This window comes from Colossoma macropomum, unplaced genomic scaffold, assembly GCF_904425465.1.
Source record: "Colossoma macropomum unplaced genomic scaffold, Colossoma_macropomum, whole genome shotgun sequence".
In the NCBI taxonomy this organism is placed as follows: domain Eukaryota; kingdom Metazoa; phylum Chordata; class Actinopteri; order Characiformes; family Serrasalmidae; genus Colossoma; species Colossoma macropomum.
Genome location: NW_023494791.1, coordinates 5,303,801 through 5,328,657, shown reverse-complemented (window position 1 = coordinate 5,328,657; position 24,857 = coordinate 5,303,801). Strand labels below are relative to the sequence as shown.

General features: G+C 39.8%; 1 protein-coding gene across 1 annotated transcript in view; it reads left to right on the top strand.

Annotated features, from left to right (window-relative positions):
• The window catches only part of pcsk2 (proprotein convertase subtilisin/kexin type 2), a 74,187-nt gene that overhangs the window by 23,774 nt on the left and 25,556 nt on the right, over positions 1 to 24,857 (top strand). Inside the window, exons 6-8 of the mRNA XM_036573695.1 lie at positions 12,829 to 12,905; positions 19,941 to 20,029; positions 20,375 to 20,550. Coding sequence (XP_036429588.1) covers positions 12,829 to 12,905; positions 19,941 to 20,029; positions 20,375 to 20,550 — 342 coding nt within the window. The remainder of the gene's footprint in view (positions 1 to 12,828; positions 12,906 to 19,940; positions 20,030 to 20,374; positions 20,551 to 24,857) is intronic.

Sequence of the window (24,857 nt, the reverse complement as noted above, 5' to 3'; positions counted from 1 at the left end):
GGAGAAATGGTTAAATCTACACCGATCAGGCATAACATTATGACCACCTCCTTGTTTTTAAGCTCATTGTCCATTTTATCAGCTCCACTTACTATATAGGTGCACTTTGTAGTTCTACAGTTACAGACTGTAGTCCATCTGTTTCTCTGCATACTTTGTTAGCCCCCTTTTACCCTGTTCTTCAGTGGTCAGGACCCCCATGGACCCTCACAGAGCAGGTACTATTTAGGTGGTGGATCATTCTCAGCGCTGCAGTAACACTGACATGGTGGTGGTGTGGTAGTGTGTGTTGTACTGGTCCGAGTGGATCAGACACAGCAGTGCTGCTGGAGTTTTTAAACACCGTGTCCACTCACTGTCCACTCTATTAGACACTCCATTATTTGGCATTGACGTCCCTGTAGTTACTGAATAATAATTGTATGAAATAAACCTGCATGTGTGTATTTAATATATAGATTTACCTCATTTTTGATGAAGGGTGCCAATAATTATGGAGTTGACTATATGCAAAGATAAGGGACAAAAGAAAAAAGCACCATATACTGTCACAGTAAGGTGCTGGACCTGTTGAGAAACAGTCCCGGTTTATCCGAACCTCAAACAGCAGAGCAGAACGAGCACAGACTGTTGTTTTTTGTGTGCAACACAGAGACAGACATGTCTGAAAACAGAGCTACAGCAAAACAGACCCATGGGAAAGAGTGACTCAGTTTAAAACTTTTAAAGACAGGATTCTGTGAACTTCATAAATCTTTCACCAGAAGGTTCATTATTGTCACAATGTGCAGGAAACTCCTTGCTGTATGAGTAGCATACATTTAGCTTAAACTGAGGTTAAGATTAGATTTGAACACAGCCAATTCATCTTTTAATAGCCACTGAATTTACTCATGGCTTTTACACCACAGACCTCTTAGATGGCCAGTTTGTTCACAGCATTTGGCAGACACTCTTATCCAGAACGACTTACAATTTGATTTTTTGCCCAAGGACTCTTATTGGTATAGTGTAGGGTGTTTACCCAGGCAGGGATTGAACCCCAGTCTACAGCGCAGAAGGCAGAGATGTTACCCACTACACTACACCAACCACTGTTGTTTTTGTAATGGTGTGATGTCCCTCTCTATGTAGTTGTAAATTGGACTTTCTTGCTGACACAGTCTGATCACGTCCACCGCTGAACTTCTTAGTCAGTTGCTGTTTTTCCTTACATACCATACAAACGCATGAGCATCAGGCGCACTGAATGTACACTTTTCACCACATCTTCCAGCTGACGTCTTTCCCACAGATCTAAATGCAGATGCCACTTTAGTCGCTGCTTCTACCAGTCGAGCAGTCTTTGTGACTGAAGCTTCTGTCGTTCGCGACCCAGTAAAAAAACATCTTCTTCAAAGTCACTTAGATCTTTTTCTCATGCATTCTTGATCCAAAATCTAGGTCAGCTGGGCCTGCTCAGCATTTTTATGCATCTGGACTCCTTTTTTCAAGTTTTCCTTAAGTTTGTCAGCTATCTGTATTATTGAGTTTCTTTATGTTAGATTCGCACAACATCTGCACCAACACGTCACGTCCTTCTTCATCTTACGTTTAAGTCTTCTTTTACTTCATACATCATGTATTTAGAAAGTAAAACTGATTATGTACTGACTCATGGCTCAAGGTTTTCCCTTGATCAGATTATCTAATTACATGTAAACGTATTGAATGAATTATAACTGCAAAAATCAGTTTTTGGTCGTCAGATTATTTTGTAGATTTGCTGAGTTTCTGTAATAGTGACAATGGCCCTTATTCAGTAACGTTGCATAAAAATACTGCAGATTTTAGCTCTTTTAAGGATGTACAAACTACTCTGTGTCAGATTTATGAAATTTTTTGTATGGCGTGGAAGATTTGAGTGCAAACGATGAATCGGTGCGTGAAATCAAGCGCCAGCCTACCAGCATCTCATTTACATATAATTTACCTGAAATGTGCCCTAATTCATGCAAGTTTCAGTACGGAGCCAATAAAATGACCACATTCAGCGGCTTGTGAGCCAATAGCTATACTAGTAGGCAGAGTTTGAGGTCAAGTAGTGAGTGCACTGCTCCCCCTACTGGCCAAACTTTATAGTGCTAAAATGACAATGACTGGAAAGGATAACATTTGAAATCAATAAAACATCTTCATTTTTTTAGGGTTGGTAGAATGATGTGATTATGTAGTGTGATTATTTCTCCAAAATAACATATTTCAAAAGCTGTATTATTGCAGCATATGAGATGCTTCTGCATCTTCTGTTTTGTATTGTTTATTTTTTAGGGCAAATCAGAAGTATAAAAGAAATGCACAGTGTAATATGTCTTTAAATACAACGTGGAACAGTTACAGCAATCGTTTATACCAATGTGCATGTAAAATAAGTACATCCACTTTTATACTAAATTGCCATGTGCACAAACTATTGGCATTATTGTTATTTACCTCATTTATTTCTTATCATTGGTAGATCTTATTGATGATAATTTTGGTTGGTTAACCACAATTCAAGTATTTTTTTTCAGGTTGTTAAAGTATTGTGCTCAAATTTACACACACTCCATCAGAGAGGGAACAGATGAAATAACAAAATTGTCGGGGAAATTTGTGGCCGCTCATTTTGCAGTCAGATTTGACCGTATGCTCTTGTGAATAAGAGCTGCTGTCTGTGACAATACTTCTCTTTTCAAGCCCAGACAGGGAAACCCTCATCACATCTGGTGTCATGTTTTTCCTCCTCTTTAGAAGGAGGTAGTTGTAGCCTGCTGGCATGAGAATTGTCAAGAGAATGTACAATTCCCTTTTTTTTCAATAATCACTACTCAGTTCCCCAATATAAGGCGAATAGTGCTGCCAGGCACCCATTAACTTCACAGCTCCTGTAATCAACCTGAGCCATTTAAACGTTTCGGTCTGTTATTGTCCCTGCTGGTAGTCTACTTACGGGGAGTTAAAGCAGTATTTGCACAAGATCTTCAAAAGTGTAATAATTTTAACAGTTGAACATAGTAGTTTTTGGTCTTTTGTGACGATTTGAAATCACAGTGAAATCTGATTTTTGGCACAGCAGATTTGGTGTATGCCACATGGTTCTTGAAGATGATGTATTTGATGCCTCATGAGCTAAATGGTATTATCTTACCATAACATGCTGGTCAAACTGTATGACCATGCTGGGCGGCCAGCCAAACCAGCACCAAGTCTAAGCTATTTTTTTTTAGTACAGTATTGTTGCAGTATTACAGTAGCCAAGCAAAGTGTTTGTCCAGTTTCTAGAAAGGATAGTTCTGGTCCTAAAATCTGATTGGCTGAGCCTCGTTCGAAGCCGTTGTAAAATCCATGATATATGCACACCTGTGTATTTTGCACCGTTGGGCTGCAGGATCCAGTATAAATTCCTACGTAGTGCACTATGTAGGGAGCAGGGAGCCATTTGAGATGCAGCCCCAGCATGAGAAGAGGGATTGGTGCTAAATGGATTGGTGCTAAATAAGACTCAGGTGATAATTCTGTGACCAAAAAGTACTTATAAAACAAACGTTTTTGCATTAAACAGTGCTGTGTTATCATATGTTGATTGTTACACAACAAAAAGTTAAGAAATTCATTAAAAGACCGTAATATACAGCGAGGGATGACCTAAAGTTCTCATTCAGCGGTCCATGGTTGGTTGGGAAACTATATTTCTTGGTGGAATACTTGTTTATGTTGATTATTATTAATAATAACAAATTATTTTTTGAAAAATGGTCTATTTTATCATATTTTATGTTGGCCTCCATTTTATGAAAGCAAAAAGCCACTTGAAGCTGTGTATTCCTGCGATTTTATTACCCTTCCTGTGATAAAATGCAGTAACGTACAGCCTTTCGTGGCTTATTGCTTTAATAAACTGCACATTTAGATTTATCAGTTTTGTCCTTAACATGTAGGTAGGATGCATCTGACTTGTGCACCCCTTTCAGCCAAGTTTTGATTAGGTGATTCATTAGATTAGGTATGTAGGAGCAGGAAAGACACCACAATAAGCGGGTCAGGGGTTCTCGAGGTTCTGAGTTGCAGAGAATCACTGTGTTTGGTACATATGTGAGTGCAGAGAGCAAAGATTCTCCTCAGCTTTTATCGCTGGTCTCCGTGTCAGTAATCTCTACCTGCTTTGCGCTGCTATAGTGATCAGACGCCGACTGGAGGTGTCAATACCTCTCAAAGCCATTCTGTACACCGAGTTACCTTCTCCAAGCATGTCATTACACTGCGCAGCGGCACGGGGACGAGAGGCCTTTTGTCCCTCACTGACTCATCATGGTAAATGCCAGCCAGCTCCCTCATCAGCCTGGAGCCATCGACGACTTCTGTGAATGATCTTTTCGACTGCGGCCTAATGAATACTGGTCTCTTCCCACTGTCTGGGTAATAGTAGCTTTGGATAATGCTAATGTGCAAGGCAGATTCAGTTCAGTGCTGAAAGAACTAGCAAAATCTGTCCATCAGGAGCAGCAATTTAGAGCCACGATGCTGCGCAGGCTACTAGAGCTGATACAGAGAGTGAGAGAAGGATGCGGGGGGACTATTCTCTGCTGGGCAATACCTGCCTCAGTTGGCTCTGCTCCAGAGAGGACCATTTGGTGATTGCATTTGCTGAATTGATGAGTCTCGGAGAGATGTTTACGGCTGCTGCATCTGTTTCGCTGCGTCGCCTCTTTCCGCCTGGCATTTTACTCCTATTGCCTGTTGCTACATTTAAATTAAATTCCTTGCGTAATTGGGGTGTCAGTAGCCTGTGTTTAGTTCCCTGATGTTACATCTGAGAAAAGTGTGACTTTTAATTAGGAAATTGTTAACAAATCATTAGCAAAGCAAATGCACAATGGGTGTTCCAGAGAATTCCATGCTCTTGAGATAAATCTTTGGTTTTATTCAAAACTTTGTTGTCACAGGGAGCAAGTGACCAGCGGCATAACTAAGATCTCAGGAGCCCCAGTGCTAAAAAGATTAATGGACCCCCCCCATATGAAAATGACTTTCAATGAACAGAAAAATGACAATGTAATTTGCTTTTTTGCTTGTTTTTATGTCTCAGACTAGCTGATGCTCTCAAGGCACACCGCTCCACCTACTAAATATTTGTGTTAGATCACTTATTTCAGATTTTAGTGTTATAAATAATGAATGTATGATGTTGCGCCCTGTGATGGACTGGCGACCTGTCCAGGGTGTTTCCTGCCTTCCGCCCAGTGCCCGGCAGGATAGGCTCCAGTGCCACACCTTTGACCCAGAAGGATAAGCGGCTTAGATAGTGTGTGTGTGTGTATGATGTTGCAGGTTGTGAAGGATCTGTTTGATCTGTTATTATTATGAACAAGAAAGTGTTGATGAAAGATAACTGATGTTAAGGTCTTTTCATGGGTGTCAGTATCTAAATGAAGCCCCAATGAAGAGTCTAAGGGGACCCAGACACTGCAGGCCCATAGCAATACCCCTCTCCTTGCCCCACCCCCACCCATAAGAGCATTAGTGAGGTCAGATACTGATGTTGAATGACTCAAACTCATCTCAGAGGTATTGGATGGAGCTCCATCACTCCAGGAAATACAGTTCCACTGCTCCACATCCCAATGCTGGGGGCTTTATACCCTCTATTTGACCTGCAGCTGCTCAAGAGCATCTCATTCTATCAACAGTGCTTTTCTATGGAGAGTATATAAGCTGTTTGTGTGCAGTTGAACTGTGTTAGTAATGGGTGCACATTTAAGCAGCCGAATTCACTTGTTAGATGGGGTGTCTGGATAATTTTGGACATAGAAGGTATGTACCACGCGACCCAGAAGGATAAGCGACTTAGAAGATGTGTGTGTGTGGGGGGGGTTTATGTAAAGTATAGATTGTGTGGTAACACTTTCTATGAATGTCACCTTTGTAAGCATCTATAAACACATTCATAACATGTTATAATGCATTCATAAGACATTATAAACATAGCTATAAATATTTATAAAAATGCATTATACGTTATAGCCATGTTTATTATGCATTATGAATTGTTAACATAATACATTATAAGTACTGATCATAACAAGTTATAAAAGCTCATAAGTCGTATTTGTCCGCTCTAAGTAAAGTGAAGCGTACTGTACTAAAGCCTCCTCCAGTGTTCAGAGTGAGGCTTCAAGTTGAAGTATTTACTGAAGGATTTACTGAAACACTAAAACATACATAATAAAGCACATTACAGGCTTCAAATGTCAGAGTTTAAACTAGAGCTGCCATCAGTGTTTTACCCAATGTGGGAAAGGTAATGTACACCACCGTTAGCTTGGTATTTGTCTTTACTTTACGCTCTCCAAGCTGGGACTGGCTTCTTTGGCACTGACATTATAACATGTTATCAACACTACTTATAATGCATTATATTAACAATTCATAATGTATAATAAACATGGCTATAAAGTGTAATTCAGTGTAATTCATTTTATAATCATGTTCATTATGCCGTATGAAGGCATTATAACATGTTATAAATGCGTTTATAGATGCTTACAAACATGACATTCATAGAAAGTGTTACCGATTGTGTTAATAAACGCAGAACATTTGTCTTGCTGTGTGGCAGCTTTTTAGGGTAAGTTCTTAATCAGCCAATATAGGAGGTTACCATAACAAGCTCTTACGTTAGATTACTTCTGAGATGTATCTCACAAATCCTCAACCAGGTCCAAGTAGAGTCTCGAGTCTCTGGGGGTGCGAGTGGGAGTCGAGATTTGAATATTTAGTAGAGAATTTCAGTTTAGCCTTGTTTCAGTTTAGCCCAGGCACAGCATTGTACAAGAGTTAACCTCAACTAAACATCATCAGGTTCAACACGGCTTCAAATAATGTCTTTAATTATAGACAAAATCTTCAATCTGAAGTACAGAACTGAAATGCTACATGCAGTGAATGTGTTGTTTTAATGGAAAGAGACAACTTGAAACAGTTGGGTTAGCCTGTAGTTTGTATAGCATGTATGCTGGCTAGGTTAGTTTAAGTAACTTTTAAAGGAATGTAATTTACAGTGCACTAAAACTTCAGATAGATGAACTATTACGCCTTTCAGCATATCAAACCTGATGCCACTGCCTAACGTGGGAGAATGACATTGGAGTAATGACTCCATAATATCAAGTCATGTCACACATGTATGACTGGAAAAGAATATTTTGGTTCAAATATTCATTTAGTCCTATTATTTTTTATTTGGAGTCGGAATAGAGCGAGTCCAAGTCGCTGACTCGACTTTCTATCTCTGGTTGGAATGCTGTTGTATATGTGGAAAGGAATGCTGTACAGTATATTCTGAAATGTGCAACCAACAGTAAGAACAGTGAGTTTGAAACAGTCTAAAAGTGTCTTTATAAGTGACAACAATATTTGATGACCAATAGTTTAGGTCCAGCCGAAGTCACAGTCTTTTGAGAGCATTTGTAGTTGGGTATGTTACTAAACTCTTCAGGAGCAGACTAGGGTAACCCTAGTTTAGACTACATGCTGCTAGCTTGAAACTGACTTGGCACAGATTGTGCTTAAGAAAGAAAAGTTACATCTAGGTTGTAGAACCTCTCTGAGATCTCAGGCCTTGTAGAGATGTACAAATTTCCTCAACAGGGACTCCCTGAAAGCAATATCAGTAGAATTAATAGAGTTTGGGCACAACTAATAAGGAGCTGATAAAGAAAAAAATAGCAAACAATCTAATTTACCCAGTTTTTCACTTACTCCAGATCAGCCAAGACATGTTTGGAGTCCAAATTTTGCTTCTTTAGTTTAGAAGTTAAGCTACGAGACTAATGTTGCTAACAAACACTAGAACTCAATAGTCACCCAAACAACAAAATTTGTTTCTGTAAAAATACATTCTTAAAGCTTCTCTCAACCAGCTGAAACCACATCTAGATCTTAATGAAGGTCACACAGACTTCCTGGTGTTGTTTAGAGCACAGTATGATTTACTGTGAGCTATAAAAATGAACAAAACCTCACCACAATGGGCAGCCATTACAGACATGAGGGCTGGTTCACAAAGCAGGACTGACCTTGCATCACAGTTGCCTGTATTTATGATGTTCATTGTCACAAATACTGATTTGAGATCAGCAGTCCTGCTACTGAAGTTTGTGAATACACACCCTGTTGTCTAAAGAAGCTGAAGACCTTGATGCAACTAAAGAAGCAAAATTAGGGCTCCAAGCATGTCTTGACAAATCAACTACATCTGGGGTACGTGGAAAATTCCACCATCTGCATAGGGACAGGATGGGCAAGTAGGCCTCCTTCCTCCCTGACCTTGGTTCGGCAATGAGGAACAGACTGATTGGAGAAAAAGTGTCCAAGAATGTACAAGACCTTTGCCAAAGGATCTACTCTGTTATTGTCTTATTGAGAGAACGAGCTAACGCTACTCAGAGACTTGTGATGTACAGCTCAATATCTTACATTGACAGCACAGAATGTATAGTAGACAGTATATCTGTGGTGGCAACTTGTCTTGACATGCTGCTCCAACAAGCCCACTATAGAAAGCATCATACATCCAGACAGAGATCCTTTAGTACCCCCATTAGGGGGGGTGGAACTGGACAGTGGTTTGAACCTGCTCCATCATCTTCTAGTGCAAAGCATGGCTGGTGAATATAGGGCATGTTGCCATAAGAGACTGAATGTCTGGAAGGCAAAGCAAACCAGAACTTTGTTACGACCCGGTCTAGGTCGGGCCGCAACATAAAAATAAAGAGACCTCCGTTCCCTCCCGGTTCCACAAGTCACACAGACAACCAATGTTTGCGACAATAACAATTTGGCTTTATTTTCAAGAGTTCAAGGCTTTAGACAATTATGAAACATTAGGGGAGGGAAGGGTAAAATAACAAACAAAAACACAGCTAACTTAAGTTTAGAAAAATATAACTAACCTAACAAACAAAAGAAAATCAAATACAATTTCTAACCTAACTTCCTAACTAAAGCAAACCAGGAGAAAAAGACAACAAAAATAACCCCCTCTTCCCCAATGAGAGTTTATGTACAAGAGCTATTGTCTGGGCAGCCACGGTAGCTGAGTGTTTACAGTATACTTCAGTGAAAGTGTAACGGCATGAGCTAGCTTTTACAAAACTCTCTACGACAAACAGCAAAACACCAATAAACCATACACCAGTAGCCAAGCTCTGACACCAACACAGCTCTACAGCAGTAGCGTCGCTCAAATGACTGCAGGGAACCGGGAACACAACGGAAGCCACGCCAGAAGCAAAAGCACCCTCACTTCCTCTCGGGCGTCTCTCTTTTATTGGCGGCTGCCCCTGGTGATGGCTCAGTGTATCTTCCCTCAGCTCTGCAATAAATACAGAAGACACACTACAAAAAAACTATGACCCATAGGGTCATAACAACTTAAGCATAAGAAAACTGAAGAAAAGTGATACGCTTGTATGCAAGCTGATGCTTTCACAGGATGGGCTACTATAGCAACATCGACAGCCTGTTAGATATGAAGGCCAATGCTGGCCTGATGCATGTGTCAACTGACAGTACCACATAGCCAGAGGCAAGGTCGCAGGCAGTGTCTCCAAGAAAACTCTTCAGCAAAACTCCCCGTAGATTTTCTGTAGGACTCCAACACAATGCTGTAGCGGAGCATGACTTGTTGACACAATCTTGGAAAAAGAGACCTTGATACAACTTACAACAAGAGCAGAAACTTTCCATCCATTCTGATTCTTGTCACCGAGGTCGAAGCCAGAGGCCACTCGGCGTGCGAGTGGACGCTCCTTGACAACAGGTACTGAGGACATCTGGCTGGTTGATTGGGTACACAGTGAAGAGGCTGCAAGCCATCTGCTTTCCTCTCTGCCGTACCTTCAGAGGTGGAGTTATAGAAGACACCTCCAAAGCTGGGAGGTCATCGTCGCCTTTGTTTGCTAAATGCCCTAAAGGTATCAACATAATAGCAGTTGTGTGAAATTTAATCACTGAAAGAAAAAGGATTCTGAGATAGCACGTAATCAGATGGCAGTATGTCTACAGGCAACCTAGCTTTGATGAAATCAGTCTTGTGGCACGGTCTGCTGATCGAACCGTAGACTCCCTACGGGTATTAGGGGGTAGGCTCAGACAGGAGATGCATGCTGTGTGGATCCCTCAGGAGTTGAGACCAGTATCCTGGGCAGAACTGTGGATACAAGCAGAGATGAGTGGATAGAATGATGTAGTTCTGAGGTGATGAAAGTGTGGATTTTTCTGTCAAACTGAACATCTCTCTGGTGATCCATTCATTAATTTGATGGTGGCATCTTCATCTCGTTTAAAACTGCCACCTGTGTACGCCACGTTGGCCAGAGTGAAACTCATCTGCATGAAGAATCAGAGCTTTCTATGTGCTGTTGTGTTTTCTATCACTATATAAAAGATGCACAAGGCTTCCTTTATTGTTGGACATACTGTCTGTAGGACCTTATTATTGATTTGTTTGATTAAAACAGCGATAAAACACAACTGATGTGTGATTACTAATCATTTGTTTCTCATTTACAGTGTTTACAGACATTTGTGAGACAAACTGAATAAATAGGTCCAGGTTTCCAGCTTATCGCAACCTTTGCATGTCAAATAAAGGCAACAACAGCTCTAAGAAATCATGTGATTAATGGACAAGAGCAGATTAAATGGCACAAATAGCCATGTTATTGAAACTGCCTTGAATGGTTAATGCAGACATCCATCAAGGCTGGACGTGTACGTTCCTTCTTCATGTTGGAGAGGCCACTTGCCACAGTATGATCTCAGAAGGTGTCTTGACAGATCACTGCCCATTTTTGTCTACAGTATGGTTGCAAACCTATGATCATGTATTTTGTCATCATTTTCCATGTCCACTTGAACCAGGGGGATGAGCAGGCATTTGACCCACCACTTTGCAAAGTACTGGGGTGATGCCCCGCTACTTTTTAAACGAGCTGAAGACACTAACATAGAAAAAATCTCTACTCTCCTTAAACTGCACAGACCGATGACCTCTAGGTATCAACAAACAGACAGTGAAATAAACAGATGGCCAATCACAGTCTCCGATTCAGCTGGGGGTTGGGACATTTACCAAACAGTAAAGCCTTCGTGAGTTTGTGTTCAGTGAGAGAAGCTGCAGCTCAGTAATAAGATAAAGAGGTGATATAGGAACCAATGCATGTGCTCGGTTTGGTACTGCACTATGAGAAATTTAGTAAATGTCAGTTTCAATATTTCTTACCGCTGCCTTGCTAAACTAAGAGGTGATGTTCTTTAGAGATGTGCACAGGGTCAAAACAAACACTGACACTTTTTCTGAATAGGTTTAATGGCTTATTTGGTTTACATATTATTAGCGTGACATATAGTGTATGTATTGCTGAAAGCTATTTTTAGTTAGTCAGTCACTGAGGCGCAGTTCCACAAGTAAGAACCTGATTCCCACCACCTTTGGATATGTGGCACTACTCCTCTCATTTCCACTACCAAGGCCTAACCCCATTCCTTATTTTTACCCCTACCCCTTGTTTTCGAGTGTCACCTTGCCCCTCGAAACTGAGTTACAAGAGGTAATGGTTGAAATTTTCCCCTCTGAAATGGGACCCTCAAATAAAAAGAGCATCACTTCATTAACAGCTACTAGCGCTGCTCTGTAGGCGACCCTGCCAGACTGCAGTGACAGCAGAGGAGGGTAAAGTTCAGCTCCTCACTGCTGGGCTTTAGTTACATTTAGGGCATCATATGCCTTCAAAGAGGGGGGCAATTATTTATTATCGCCCACCCCTAATTCTTCAGTGATGTGAAGCTGAATTCAGCCATTCGCCAGCTGTTATCATAATTTTTAACAGAGAAAATTCTCACATTTGTGGGTTTCTTTGGTCTCTTGTTCAGCCATCTTACCAGTTTTTCTTTTTTTCTCATAACACTCAGTTTGGAGTCTCTGAAAAACCTCTGTATGGAGGGCCTTGTAGCCCCAACACTTTGCCCTACCCCTCTATCTCAACAAGAATCGGGACACCCTACCCCTAGACGTGAACGCATAAAACAGAGGGCTAAGGGTTAAGTGGTAGGGGCGAGGGGTGAAATGGGATTGGGCCCAAGTGAACTGAACCGGAGTACATAGTTACCCTTCTTGCAGGGGTAACAAGCATACAGCGTCAGGATGTGTGGGTGGAGCTACAATTAGTGCAGACCACTGATTTGTTGTCACATAATGGTCACACTGTTATCTGCCCATCTGAGACGTTACACATAAAACCAAATGCAGTAAAAGGTAAATAAGAGCTTGGAGCTCCTCCATTGTTGCCACTGTTGCCCAGCCTACTTTCACAGCTCTTTTGTGTGATGGGAAATGGAACTCAACCTGGGAACAAATAGTTCTGGGTTCAGAATAGCTGTGCTGGAAAAAGGTCCGGTGGAAAACCACACATGTAAACGGTTCCTGAGAGAACACAGAACAAATTTCATGAAAATGCAACAATCTCTTTGCTCTGCCAACTGTTCCTGCTTACATATTTGATAAAAAGAATTATCACTCCTTTTATAAGATCATCATCTAATATCCATAACAAACTGTTTAGAACAAATGGAAAAAAGAAAGGAAGATTCATCATCGAAAATTGATTCCCCTAGCCTGGCTGCATGCTCCATTCTTCCCAACAGTGTGAAACGTACTGTGTTATTAGTGCTGACCTATTGTACTCTCGCTTCTATTTCCATAATGCATGACTAGCAGTGATAATAGCCAATATTTTCTTCTTTCAGAATGCAGAGGCCAGCTATGACTTCAGCAGCAATGACCCGTACCCGTACCCCCGCTACACGGATGACTGGTTTAACAGGTAATCAGCAGTCCGTCAGTGGGTTTGGCTTTGTGACTCAAGGCTGTGTGAGGGATGGAGGGGGTTGTGGGAGAACAGCGAAGAGGAGTGTGTTGACCCGAGTCTGTGTTTCCTGGCAGTGGTTGGCTAAAGGACTGCTTGCTTCTCCGTATTGATTTTCCTTACACGTAACCCCATTAAGTCATCTTTCTCTCTGGGCTCTTGGCCTAGCTGCATAAATATGGAGCGCATGGCCCACATTGACTCCTCACAGTGCACATCTGTTCCTTTCTTATCTATGGCTTTCTTTCTTATGTATACTAAAATGACAGAATATTAGAAAACTCTACATATTGGATTGTATGTTTTCCCTACATGATTTGAAGCTGCACTATGTAAGGTTTATTTATTTTTTTTGTTGTTATCTGAGTCAGGAGAAAAAAAATGGTTATAATACGGTGTATGTGGGCTGCTGCGAATAAAATAAATTTAAATATTCCTATATTAGTCTCACAATGGGGAAATTCACAGTGCTACAGAAGGGATAGCAAGGCATTCAAGAAAAGAAATAACTAGAAGAGAATTAACAAGTTAAATCACATTGTTAATTACAGTTTGTCACTAATCACTGTATAGATTACATATATATGCATATATGTACACACACACACACAAAATTAACAACATTATACATAGAAAATCGCATTGCAAAGCCTGAAATAATACTTTAAAAGTTAGATGCGCCCAATCTGAAAAATATTTCTCATATAAATTATGCATTCTTTTAAACTTAGATGCTAAATTGATGCAAGATTCACCAGAAGGGCTTCTTACCTCAGGTTGTGGGACAAGTTGGTTTCCTTTTTTTTTACTATAAAACCAGAGCTGTCTGCTGTTCTCCTAACTGTGTGTAGGTTCCTACATCATCTTCCTGTACATGCTAAACACATGCATAGATACAGTTTAGCTTTACATTAAATGGACATTGTTCTTAAGGGGGGCATGTCCCCATTTTCCTCTGTAGGGTGCACTGCACAGAAGCCTTAGGCACATAAGCATTTAGTTTAAAACCATTTATCTTGGCAACAAGTGTGTTTTGCCAGTAAAAATGCCATATATTATTAGAATAAATGCAAATAAACATAGATACAGTAAAAGTAACAAGAACTTCATTTTTAGGGGGGGATTTTTTTTCCATTTTCTCCCCAGTTTAGTCTTATCCAATTCCACCCACTAGTTCGGGCCCCAAATACACAATACTACCAGTGCTAGGAGGGTGAAGACAAACACAAGCTTCCTCCAAGTCAGAGAACACTGACTGCCAGTTCTGTTACGTCAGCTAACTAGCACTAATGGGGGGAGGGGGGGGGTGCAACCTACCCACCCACACTGTTAGAAATAAAGGTGCTGTGCAGGTACATTTTCCATTCTTCAAGGTACAAACAATGTAAATGTTCCCTGAAAGGTACAACAGAGGTTTTAATGTCCAATTGAGACGTTAAATAAGTTTTTCCAGGTGAAAAGTTCATATTTGTACCTTTCCCTAACCGAATGTTTTAAAACAGAGCAATAAAATAAAAAGCCTGGAGACGAGACGGGGTGTGTGGAGTCAGTACAGCTTAGAACATATCATTTCAGTGGATTATGGTTCAGTTATGTTCCCTGACTAAAGGTACTGAGATGTACCCTTGAGGGTCCCACCCCAGTGACAAGAGGGGCACTGCCCCAGTGACAGTTTCGTATCTTTATTTCTGAGAGTGTACAGAGAGCGAACCAGTTGAGCTCTCTTTTACACCCAGCCATGGATGCCTGTAGCATCACCAGGGATTGAATTCGTGATCTCCTGATGATATGGCTGATGCTCAGACGCTTACATCGCTCGGGAGCCCAGAATTGTGTATTTTGAAAAAAGTAGTTGATATCTTATATAGCTAGTTTGTGAGCTGTGACCTAGTTTGCTTTCGCGGAGATTTGTTCAATTCCATCAGTAGCACTCCTGATTGAAAATAAAATACAGATTTGATTGAAGTATTTGGATGATAACTATAATTAATACCGGGCTTCTTCGAGGAGGTGTTTGGAGATGGTCAAACACACGGATGTACAAAAAATCACTATTTATTGCATTGATGTTATTTGTGTTTATTCAAGTAAACCCTTATAGATCAGATGAACAGCTTTTCAGCTCTAATTTCCTCAGGTGCCTTTCGCACTATACTGTATGTATGATTAGATGGCCTTACACTGTATAAAAAACTAAATACATGTGCGAATGCAGTGGTAGATGGCAGGTAGAAGGTGCTCAGCAGGGAGAGAGCCAGTGCAGATTGGCATGCCTCCTTCTTTAACACGGCTCTGCTCTCAGCCTCAGCCTTAATGAACACTGGCACCTTATTACACCTTCCATCACCAGCGCCTTTGCAAAATCCACAACAGGCAGCTCGAGCCAGCTCAAGGACAGGCAGTCTAATAAAAAAGAAGCACAAGCATAACTTCTTCTTTGTCCTCTCCTCCGTGTGTTCGTATGTGAGGGAGAGAGAAGAGCTGTGTGTGATGGCAGCAGTAATATCATCAGTGCCGCAGACTTGCAGGCTAATCAGACGGTTGTTTATAAATAGAGCGGCTCTGTCTGGCTGAGAGTGATGGGAGTCACCCACTGTCTGTCACGCTGGGCTTCCTCCACGGCTGAAGTTCCCTTTCTGTGCTGGCTTGGAAACAGCTGTGCAGTTTCCTTATAATGGGTGAGGGCATTATTTGAGAAGAAGAAAGCCTCTTTCTGCTTATGCTTTGAACATGCCACATCTGTCACACCTGTCATGAGTTAAAGGGGCCGTGTGATGGATTTTTGCCCACTGAAATAATATGTTTGATGTAGTATGTCGGCATTTCTAAGCATTTCTAAAAATACCGTCCCTTACTCAGTCCATACAGTCTGTCTATGGAAACGAAGCTGTTAAAAACAGCCTGCTAAGGATTCACTGTTTTTGTGATGTCATAAAGACCAATGCATTTTCATTAATCAGCCTATAGTAGTTTAGCGCCACCCATTCATGGTGGAATAAAATTACAAGGAGTGTTTTAAATTGGACTGCTTTGTGAACTGGGCTCAATACAGGGCAGCCAGTCACAACAGAGCTCATTTACATATATTGATCTTAAATGTATGGTAACAAACAGCCTGTTTAATCTTAACAGTCTTTAATTTTAAGAAGTGGGTAAATGGTAAATTGAAAATTAAATAAAGGTCATAAGACAACCACACACACACACACACACACACACACACACATGCACACACGCACACACACACGCACACACACACACACACACACACACACACACATTTTCTAAGCTACATATCCTTCTGGGTAGGTCATAAGACAGACAAAAAAAAATAAAGCACAAGAAAAATGCAAAATATGGGAACTTTAATGTACATTAAAGGAATCCCCCAGCATTTTTCAACATACTAAAGAATAAAAACCCACTGAACGTAAACGCTTAGAACAAGAGCACCTGCCCACTGGCTTCTACTATACATGCATTTCAAGTCAGAGAGTTTCAGTTACTTTACAGAGAAATGCGTCAAAATCATTATCTGTGGTAATCAATTATTCATTACAGCTGCAGCAGACAGATTAGGCTGAAAAACGCTGGAGGATCACTTTAAGATGACAGCAGACAGGGAGGCCCCCATTGATTTTAGATTATGCATGTTAAATTATGAGTCGTCTCCATTTGCGGTGAGGGGAAATACTAACATGTGGAACATCGCATCAGACAGCGGTCGTGATTTGGAGAGGTTTTAAGTGCCTTGAATAATTTCAGGGTACAAAACAGAAACCCATAGAAAACCCACCTCCCATAGAGGCCTCTAGCAGACATGAAACAAGAGCCAGCTTCCATCTGAAGTGAGCTTCTGGCTTCACTCCAGTTGTAGAGTTGTGTATATAATTGAAATTCATTGTTACCCAAATAGGTGGCCATCTGTTTAACACATTAGCAAAAAGAAAATGTTACTGTTAAGATCTCAGCTAATAAATACAGTGGTTTGCAAAATTATTCAACCCATTTTCAAAGTAAACATTTTCTGAATATATATGATTCTTTTATATATTTTTCCAGTAAGTGTTATAACTTTTATTACCTTGTGAGCTCATAAACAGGTCTCAAAGCAGGTCTCAAAAAATAAATGGAGAAATTGTAAAGAGAATTATTTAAAGGTTGAGCCACCGATTTTTAAGTCATAACACTTTTTGAAATATTTGGTGAAATTCTAGATTAAATTGTCAATAAAATATTTGCTCAGAGAACAATCTGGTGACTGTAGCTGCACCAGGCTCTGTAAACAGCGGAAAGTAATAGACCACCCAGCATTCAGCCAATCAGGACAAAGAAGCTTATCAAAGAGGCTTCAAATCTGAGGTCCATTATAAAAAGTCTACAGCAAATACCGATACAAATGTTAAGGGTGATAAGAATTATGATAACTGAAAAAATTGGCAGAAAAATTATACTGACCAACTAAAAAAAGTCTGTTTCTAGTTTTGATAAGACCCACTGCAACGGCCAGCTCTTCACAGAAGTAATGACACAGAAAATGACACAAATATTAACATTTCCGCCACTTTCTATGGCTTACAAGGTAAAAAATAGCAAATTGAAGAGAAAATAATGCTGTGTAACTGATCTAGAGGAAAGACGTGTTAACATTCTGCTAGAGATAATTATGTTGCACAGCATATTTCATTCTGAATAGTTCAGCTGATGCGAGTTGCTGTGCCTGTATGGCAAGTTCAGAAAATTAGAGATTTTAGCTTATCTAAAGATAAAAAATCCCCTGTGGGCTTTGAGGAGCTCAGTCCAACAAGGCTCTTATTTAGTTATCTTCAGTAGTGGATGTTGGCTGGCTGATTGGATGTCTGCTCGTGTCCTTGCTTTATTTGTCACAATCGATTATAACTCAGTGAGCACCACTCATACTTGTGTTTTGGGAGAGAGTCTTTGGAAGGAACACTGAATAAAGAGGCTGTATTTGTTTGGCTGTTAAGTCAGAGAATATTTAGTGGTTCTGGTTGAGCTTCAAAACAGTTAACTTCAGCTAACATCTATGATTCCACCATTAACCCCTTAAAACCTCAGGATTATTACATACTAAGGCATATTATTTAGTAACTACAGGGACTTCAATGCAAACTGGCTGAGCTTTTCTTAAGTTATAGAATGTGTAGTAAAATGTTGGACCCACCGGTGGGTCCTGAGCATTAAAAAAAAGGTAATTTATAGATAAAAATAGAAAAGACATGGTGACGCTTTCACGGATACTGTAATTTTACCTTGTCTGAACATGCTAATCAGTACAATTAACTCCTCAATCTCTGGAGAACATTTAATATTTTTTTGGTAATCCAAAAATGTTTAATAAATCTAGTTCTGTGTCTTGTGGAAAGATATTTATACCACAGAACCTCACCTGAAATTACACACTGCACATAAAAATCAGAAACGCTGTTGTTCCAATTTGAGAGGATGCACAACAGGCTACTTTCAAATACTGGCACACAAAATCGATTTAAATGGTTTATTTCAGACAGTGTTGACAATGTGCCAAGAGCTCAAGTGAAAACAAATTAAGCGAAAACTAATGTTGTTTCAGTGTTTGCAATGCCATGTAAGGTTTCGGGAAATGGATGATATTGCATGGAAACAAGTGTGAAAATTGAGCTGAAATTGCAAAAGTCAAAAATTGCACCTCATCTTCATGGTGAATTAAAGCAGACAGATGGTTGAAAATTAGCTCTATAGCGTCTGTCTAGTGTATAAACGATTACATTACATTATTAGTGCTTCTCAGTGAAGAGCTTGATATTCTGGAAGACCGTGGAAAGTGTATTTATAGCCTTGAACGTCCCCTGAAAGAATGCAGTGGGGATCCGATTTGGTGGGGAACACTGAACAACTGTTGAGATACCAAAAAAAAAATGACTGTAGACTAAATTGAACCAAAAATCAGTGTATATATGAAATAAACAGGCCAACACTTTACTAAATATACCATACATAAGGACCTGGTTCTGTTTAAACTGAGCGACTGTCAACTATTCATGATTATATGAACTAACAAACTGATGATTGAAATATATGACGATGAGCTGCTGAAAGTTCTATATTCTAAAGTTTTAAAGTTCTGTTTACCACTCATACCAGCCCAAATTAACCCTTGTGTGGTGTTGATGTGTTTGTTACTCAGTGGTCTGGTGGACCCACCACATTACTGTTTTTTTAAATCAATACAGCCATAACAATTTATGTAAAAATACCAGATGTTTAAAATATCAAAAGTGTCCAGCGTAGGGTTCTCCTTTAGCAGCTGTAGCGAGTCAGCAGCCTGTCCATGTTGTTCACCCTCACACACACACACACACACACACAGACACACACACACTAATGGCAGGCCATGTAGGAGGAGAACAGAGTGAAGGACACAGCACCTCCACACTTTTACTCCCCGCGGGTTCACCCAACACCACATGTGTAATATAAATGTGTTGGGGGTGAACGGAGTGAAGATACTGAAAATGGGTTATTTTATATGTTCTTCACAGAAAATGAGCAAAGACCAAGAATCTGAGGTTGAAATAATAATAAATCACATAATTTTTTCTTGTGGTAAACATTGAAAATGGGTCCCACAGACCCAACACCACACAAGGGTTGAGTGAAAATCATCCTCAACAGGGAACACACTTAAACATGACTTTGTTCTTCAAAATTTTAAGCACAATTTCTATTTATTTGACAAACAAAAGCAAAACAACACACAAAAAACATAAAATATAAAATGCCAAAACTTTTGCACAGGTCACATTTTATGTTTTATTTTTCCAATATGTTAAATTCATTAAATAAACAGTATCTGTGCATTAAGTGTGTAGAAGTGTGTTCTCTTATTTTGACTTAATGTAATTTGATCAAATGTGTTCAAACTGTTGCAAGTGACTGCAATCTGTACTGTTCCTGCTAATTGGGGTCATTTTTCTGAATCTATATGTTCAGTCATGGGACCAGGTGTGCTGGAGAGGTGTCCGCAGTGGCTAACAACAACATCTGTGGGGTAGGAGTGGCCTACAGCTCCAAGGTGGCAGGTACGTCTTGTATGGGCTGTCATGGATGTAATGATGCTTGTTTTGATCCTTATGTTTATGATGCTTGTCAGTGACATTTTAGGAGAACTTTATGTTTTCCAGTGCGGCACTCAGGCCAAATACATACAAGCAGATAAGATACTGGTTAAAAGATGTAAATAAGAGAAAGGACAAGATTACTGAATAGAGGTATTGCAGAGGCTTTTAAAATCAGAAATGAATTCTTGGCATCACTGAGATGCCCTGAGGCAACAACGGCAGCCTGAGGTGAATGGGGGGGCTTTCAGCTCTGGGCAAGGACTTCATGGAGATGAAAAAAGTGACCTAGCTCTTACCCTTGTGCAGGCATCCGTATGCTGGACCAGCCTTTCATGACGGACATCATCGAGGCCTCCTCCATCAGCCACATGCCACAGGTCATTGACATCTACAGCGCCAGCTGGGGTCCCACTGACGACGGCAAGACGGTGGACGGACCCCGCGAGCTCACGTTGCAGGCCATGGCAGATGGTGTCAACAAGGTACTCGTGGGAAACGTAGCGTCTCACTGACCAACAGAATCTGTCAGTTTCAATATCAGAGGATTCAGCTGCAACTCGACTCTTTATTTCAGCTCCTTTTTTTTGTGCTGCATGTTTTATAGAGCTGGCGCACCTGTGGTGGGGTGAAAAAAACCCACCATTACAAGTGTAACAGCTGGTGCTAGCTCATAACCACTGGAGTTTGGAGTCCTTCAGGCCACAACAATTTTTCATACCAGCCAACTGAAGAAATAATTCATCTCCAGGTGGAGCTCCAGGGGCTCGAGGGACTTTGAACTAGATGAAGCACGATTTCACGAGACCTAAAGAAGCGCTGGTGTAAAATACCAAGCTGTGCCCCTACTGTTCAGACGTGACTAACGGGGATCGTAGTGATGGCCTCAATTTAACGTCTTGATGAATTAATCACAGCACTATGGAGTGATGCCCTCAAGTTCCAAAGCAGGCAGGAAGCGTTGCTGAGTAGGTGCTACTGCAACCCTCTTATTCTTCCCTCGAAAACGGGCCAGAACAAACAAGGCTAATCAAGCCATATTCCACTCAAACACTCAGTGGTAATGGTGGCTTACGTAAGCCTTTTCGCCTGCTCTCTGAAAAGCCTCCCGTTGACGAGAAGGAGGTTGGGGGGAAGTCATTCACTTAGATATTTCCCATGTAGTAGCTGAGCTGCCCTTATTCTCCTGGGTAGTTCTATAACACTTGTTACCATGGCCAATCACTTTACCCCTAAACATGTCAATTGGTTTTGGGTCTGCAGTCTGTAGCTTGGCTTGTGCAAATTGCCACAGCTAATGGAGGGAAATGGTGCCGAGCGTGCCACTGCTGCTGTGGTTTTATCAGAATACTCCACTCTGTGAGCTGAGGCAGCACACGAGGTAATCTCATACGCTCGTAATCATGTACAGTCACTCACCACAGACTGTAATTTAGACACGTTTCCCTGTAGCTGGCCACAGAAGAGCCATTGACCCCAAAACGGCGTTCTTTAGTTTCTATTATAATAGTGTTTTGAATCAACACTCTTATAATTAGGGGTGGAAATGGACGGGTTTTACTGAGGGGGACCTTACATTTTTTGGCAAAAACATGTCACTGCTGTTGGAGGAAACCTTGTATCTCCATTTTTGTTGTTTTTCAGTTTTTGACATAATTTGAAAATACCTGCTACCCTTTACATTGTGTGTAAATTTCATGATGAATGGAGCAAAAGGAAACAGCCCAAAATGACTTGGAAAATGTCTGGTTCCATTGACTTACATTAAAAGTAAAGAAGGTTTTTTCCTTCTCCTGTAAAGTTGTCATTTCGGAGATACAAGGTTTTCTTCCGACAGCAGCGATGTGCTAAAATGTCTGTTTCTTAAAAAAATAACTTTAATTTTTAAAAAATAATTAACCAATAAATGATAAGATTCAGTTTTACTTATTACTGTATAGACAATATATAATACTAAAGATAAAAAATATAAACTCTATTCTTCACAAAATTAACAATAATAACATTATAAATAGAAAAGCAAAAAAAATCTTTACACTTATACAAACGCTTTAATCTAGAGCTCTTACTGCATCAAAAATACTAAAAATACTTTTCAGGGGCTGAAAGATTGAATGTTTTTTCTTAAAAACTTTACATTTACATTTTGTTAAAGCTAAAAGAAAAAAACACTGAAATGTTGTTGCCAAACGTTTTTGACCGAGTGTTGCACGTAAATCAAAGTCTCTATCCACCTGAAGCAACATTATAACATCAAACATTAGTTCACTAAAACAAAACGATTGCAACTTAAACCTCAGTCCTTAAATAGTTATTGATCTTAAACACAGATCATACCACTTCTGTGGAAACGAAGTCAGGAAATGGGAATAAAATCTGGCTCTTCAATGCTTAAAAACATCATTGAATTGGTTCATAAACTAAGAGTTATAGACGTTTTGTACACATTAAACTAAGAGTACCACGTGGAAAAAAAAACATCTCGTAAGGTTTAATGACGTCATAAGGTGCAGGAATCCAAACAAGCTTTCTTAAGCATAACACAACTTTACCAGCCTTTTGTTGCCCCTGTCCCAACTTTTTTGGAATGTGTTGTTGGCATCAAATTCAAAATGGGCATATATTTTTCAAAAAAACAAAAATATTCTCAGTTTCAACATTTGATATGTTGTCTTCATACTATTTTCAATGAAATACAGGGTTTAAATGATTTGCACATCATTGCATTTTGTTTTTGTTTACATTTTGCACAGCATCCCAACTTTTTTGGAAATGGGGTTGTATATTTCGATATCGAGCTAGCCAGTAATGAATGACTAACTTTAGCAAACTTGTTTGTTCAGTATCAGTCATTACCATTTGAGTCACACTGGCTAACATGCTAATTTATCATGGGCATTTTAAATTGAGCTCACTGATGGAAATTTTCAACAAATAAAAACATGAATCACCGAAAAAAATCAATTACACCAAGTAGACTAGATATCATTGAGGCTTTAGAAAGAAACAGTTTTGTTTTGATGGCTGCAACATATTTTACCATTAAACTAGAAAATCTGCACATTTAGACCATATTTGTTACAACTATTAACCTCCTGTAATACGAGGCCAAACCAAGCTATAATCCATGTGTGAAATTTTACATTTTACCTCAAAATCTGATTTTGTTACATAAACACATCAATGTTTCACACAAAGGCTTCAGATTTCTCCTGTGCACACTAGTGATACCAACCCTGGAGCACATCTGTAAGCGGTGTTACAACCATGTCTCCCATATCACTTTAAAGAACCATTAGTTGAAAGGTTCTTTAGGAAACCCAGGGTGGTTCTACTATGGCATCAGTCCAAAGAATGCTTTTCTATCTCAAGGCTGAAATAACAAGCACTTACTGGCCACTCTATTAGACACTTACCTTGTTGCTACACCTCATAGGACCTCTGTTGGGTGGATATGTTTTGATTGGTGGACTATTCTTAACCCTGCTATTGACGTGTGTTAACCCTACATTGACGTGTGTCCAAACCCCAGCAACACCACTGTGCCTGATACCAGCACCACTCACACTTCCATGATCCCATGCTGCTTTCACAGCTGTGCTGAGAATGGCCCACCACACAAGTAATATCTGGCTCTATGGTGGTCTCTGTCCACTGATGAATGAAGTAGAGGGGGCTGATAAACTGTGCAGCAGTAGATCAGTAACTGTAACACACGCAGATGTACCTGATAAAATGGCCTATGGGTTTAGGTACAAGGTGCAATAAACTGGCCTCTCACTTTACATCAGATAACTGTCATTTGTTTCCTTGTAATATGGCACAATAATCACTACTGGTACTATTTCAGTTGTTTACTGTAGATGTTGACCAAAAAGGATTGTGCTTTTTTTAATTGTGGCCATTTACTGAGGCAGTCTAAACGACTAATATTGACAGTTAATGTGCAGTTAGTCCAGTGGCCTTGGACCAACTCAACACAGAGGTTTTTTGTACCATGAGAGCAATTATGTTTTATTATAAGTGTTTTTTTGTTTACTGAGTTGTGTTTAAATTACAGAATTCTATATTATTTCAACCAGTGTCTTAGCACCTGTAATGTAGCACCATTTTGAAGCACAGTGATCTAACCAGACTGAAGTACAGCCTCCTCATGGCATGGTTAGTTTTAATACACTGTTACAACTAAGATTCCCAAAGTAAAAAAATGAGACCACAGTTTCCTCCACATATATAACCTCAACAATTTTTTCTTCACTGAATAGCAAATTTCTGAGCAATTTACAGTGTTAATCTTGTTATAGATGTAGGTGAATGTAATGTTAGGAGTCTCACTCAGGGACTCTTACAGGTGTAGGGTGGTGTTCTTCCCTGGGCGGGGAATCGAACCCCAGCCTGTTGCGTGAAGGCGAATGATATTACCCACTACATTAAACCAACAGCAACTATAGAATTCATGTAAATAAAACGTATTTCAAATTCTAATGAAATGTATTTCAAAATGGATTATAGACGATTATTGAATTTTCTTTTTTTTATGTTGTATATATGTATATATGTTCAGTATGATATATGTAGTCAGGAGTGGGCTTTACACGTACAACATATATCACTGCTATATTATGATTAAACCATAGAGAGAAATAAAAATGTGTTTTCCAGTTATTCCTATCAAAAACATAAAAAATAATAATATCAGCTTTTATTTCAGTAATAGAAGAAATTAAAGTCGAGATTGTTTTTTTTTTTCTATTACTGTTAATGTTTGGTAACAGCAATAAAAGAAAATATA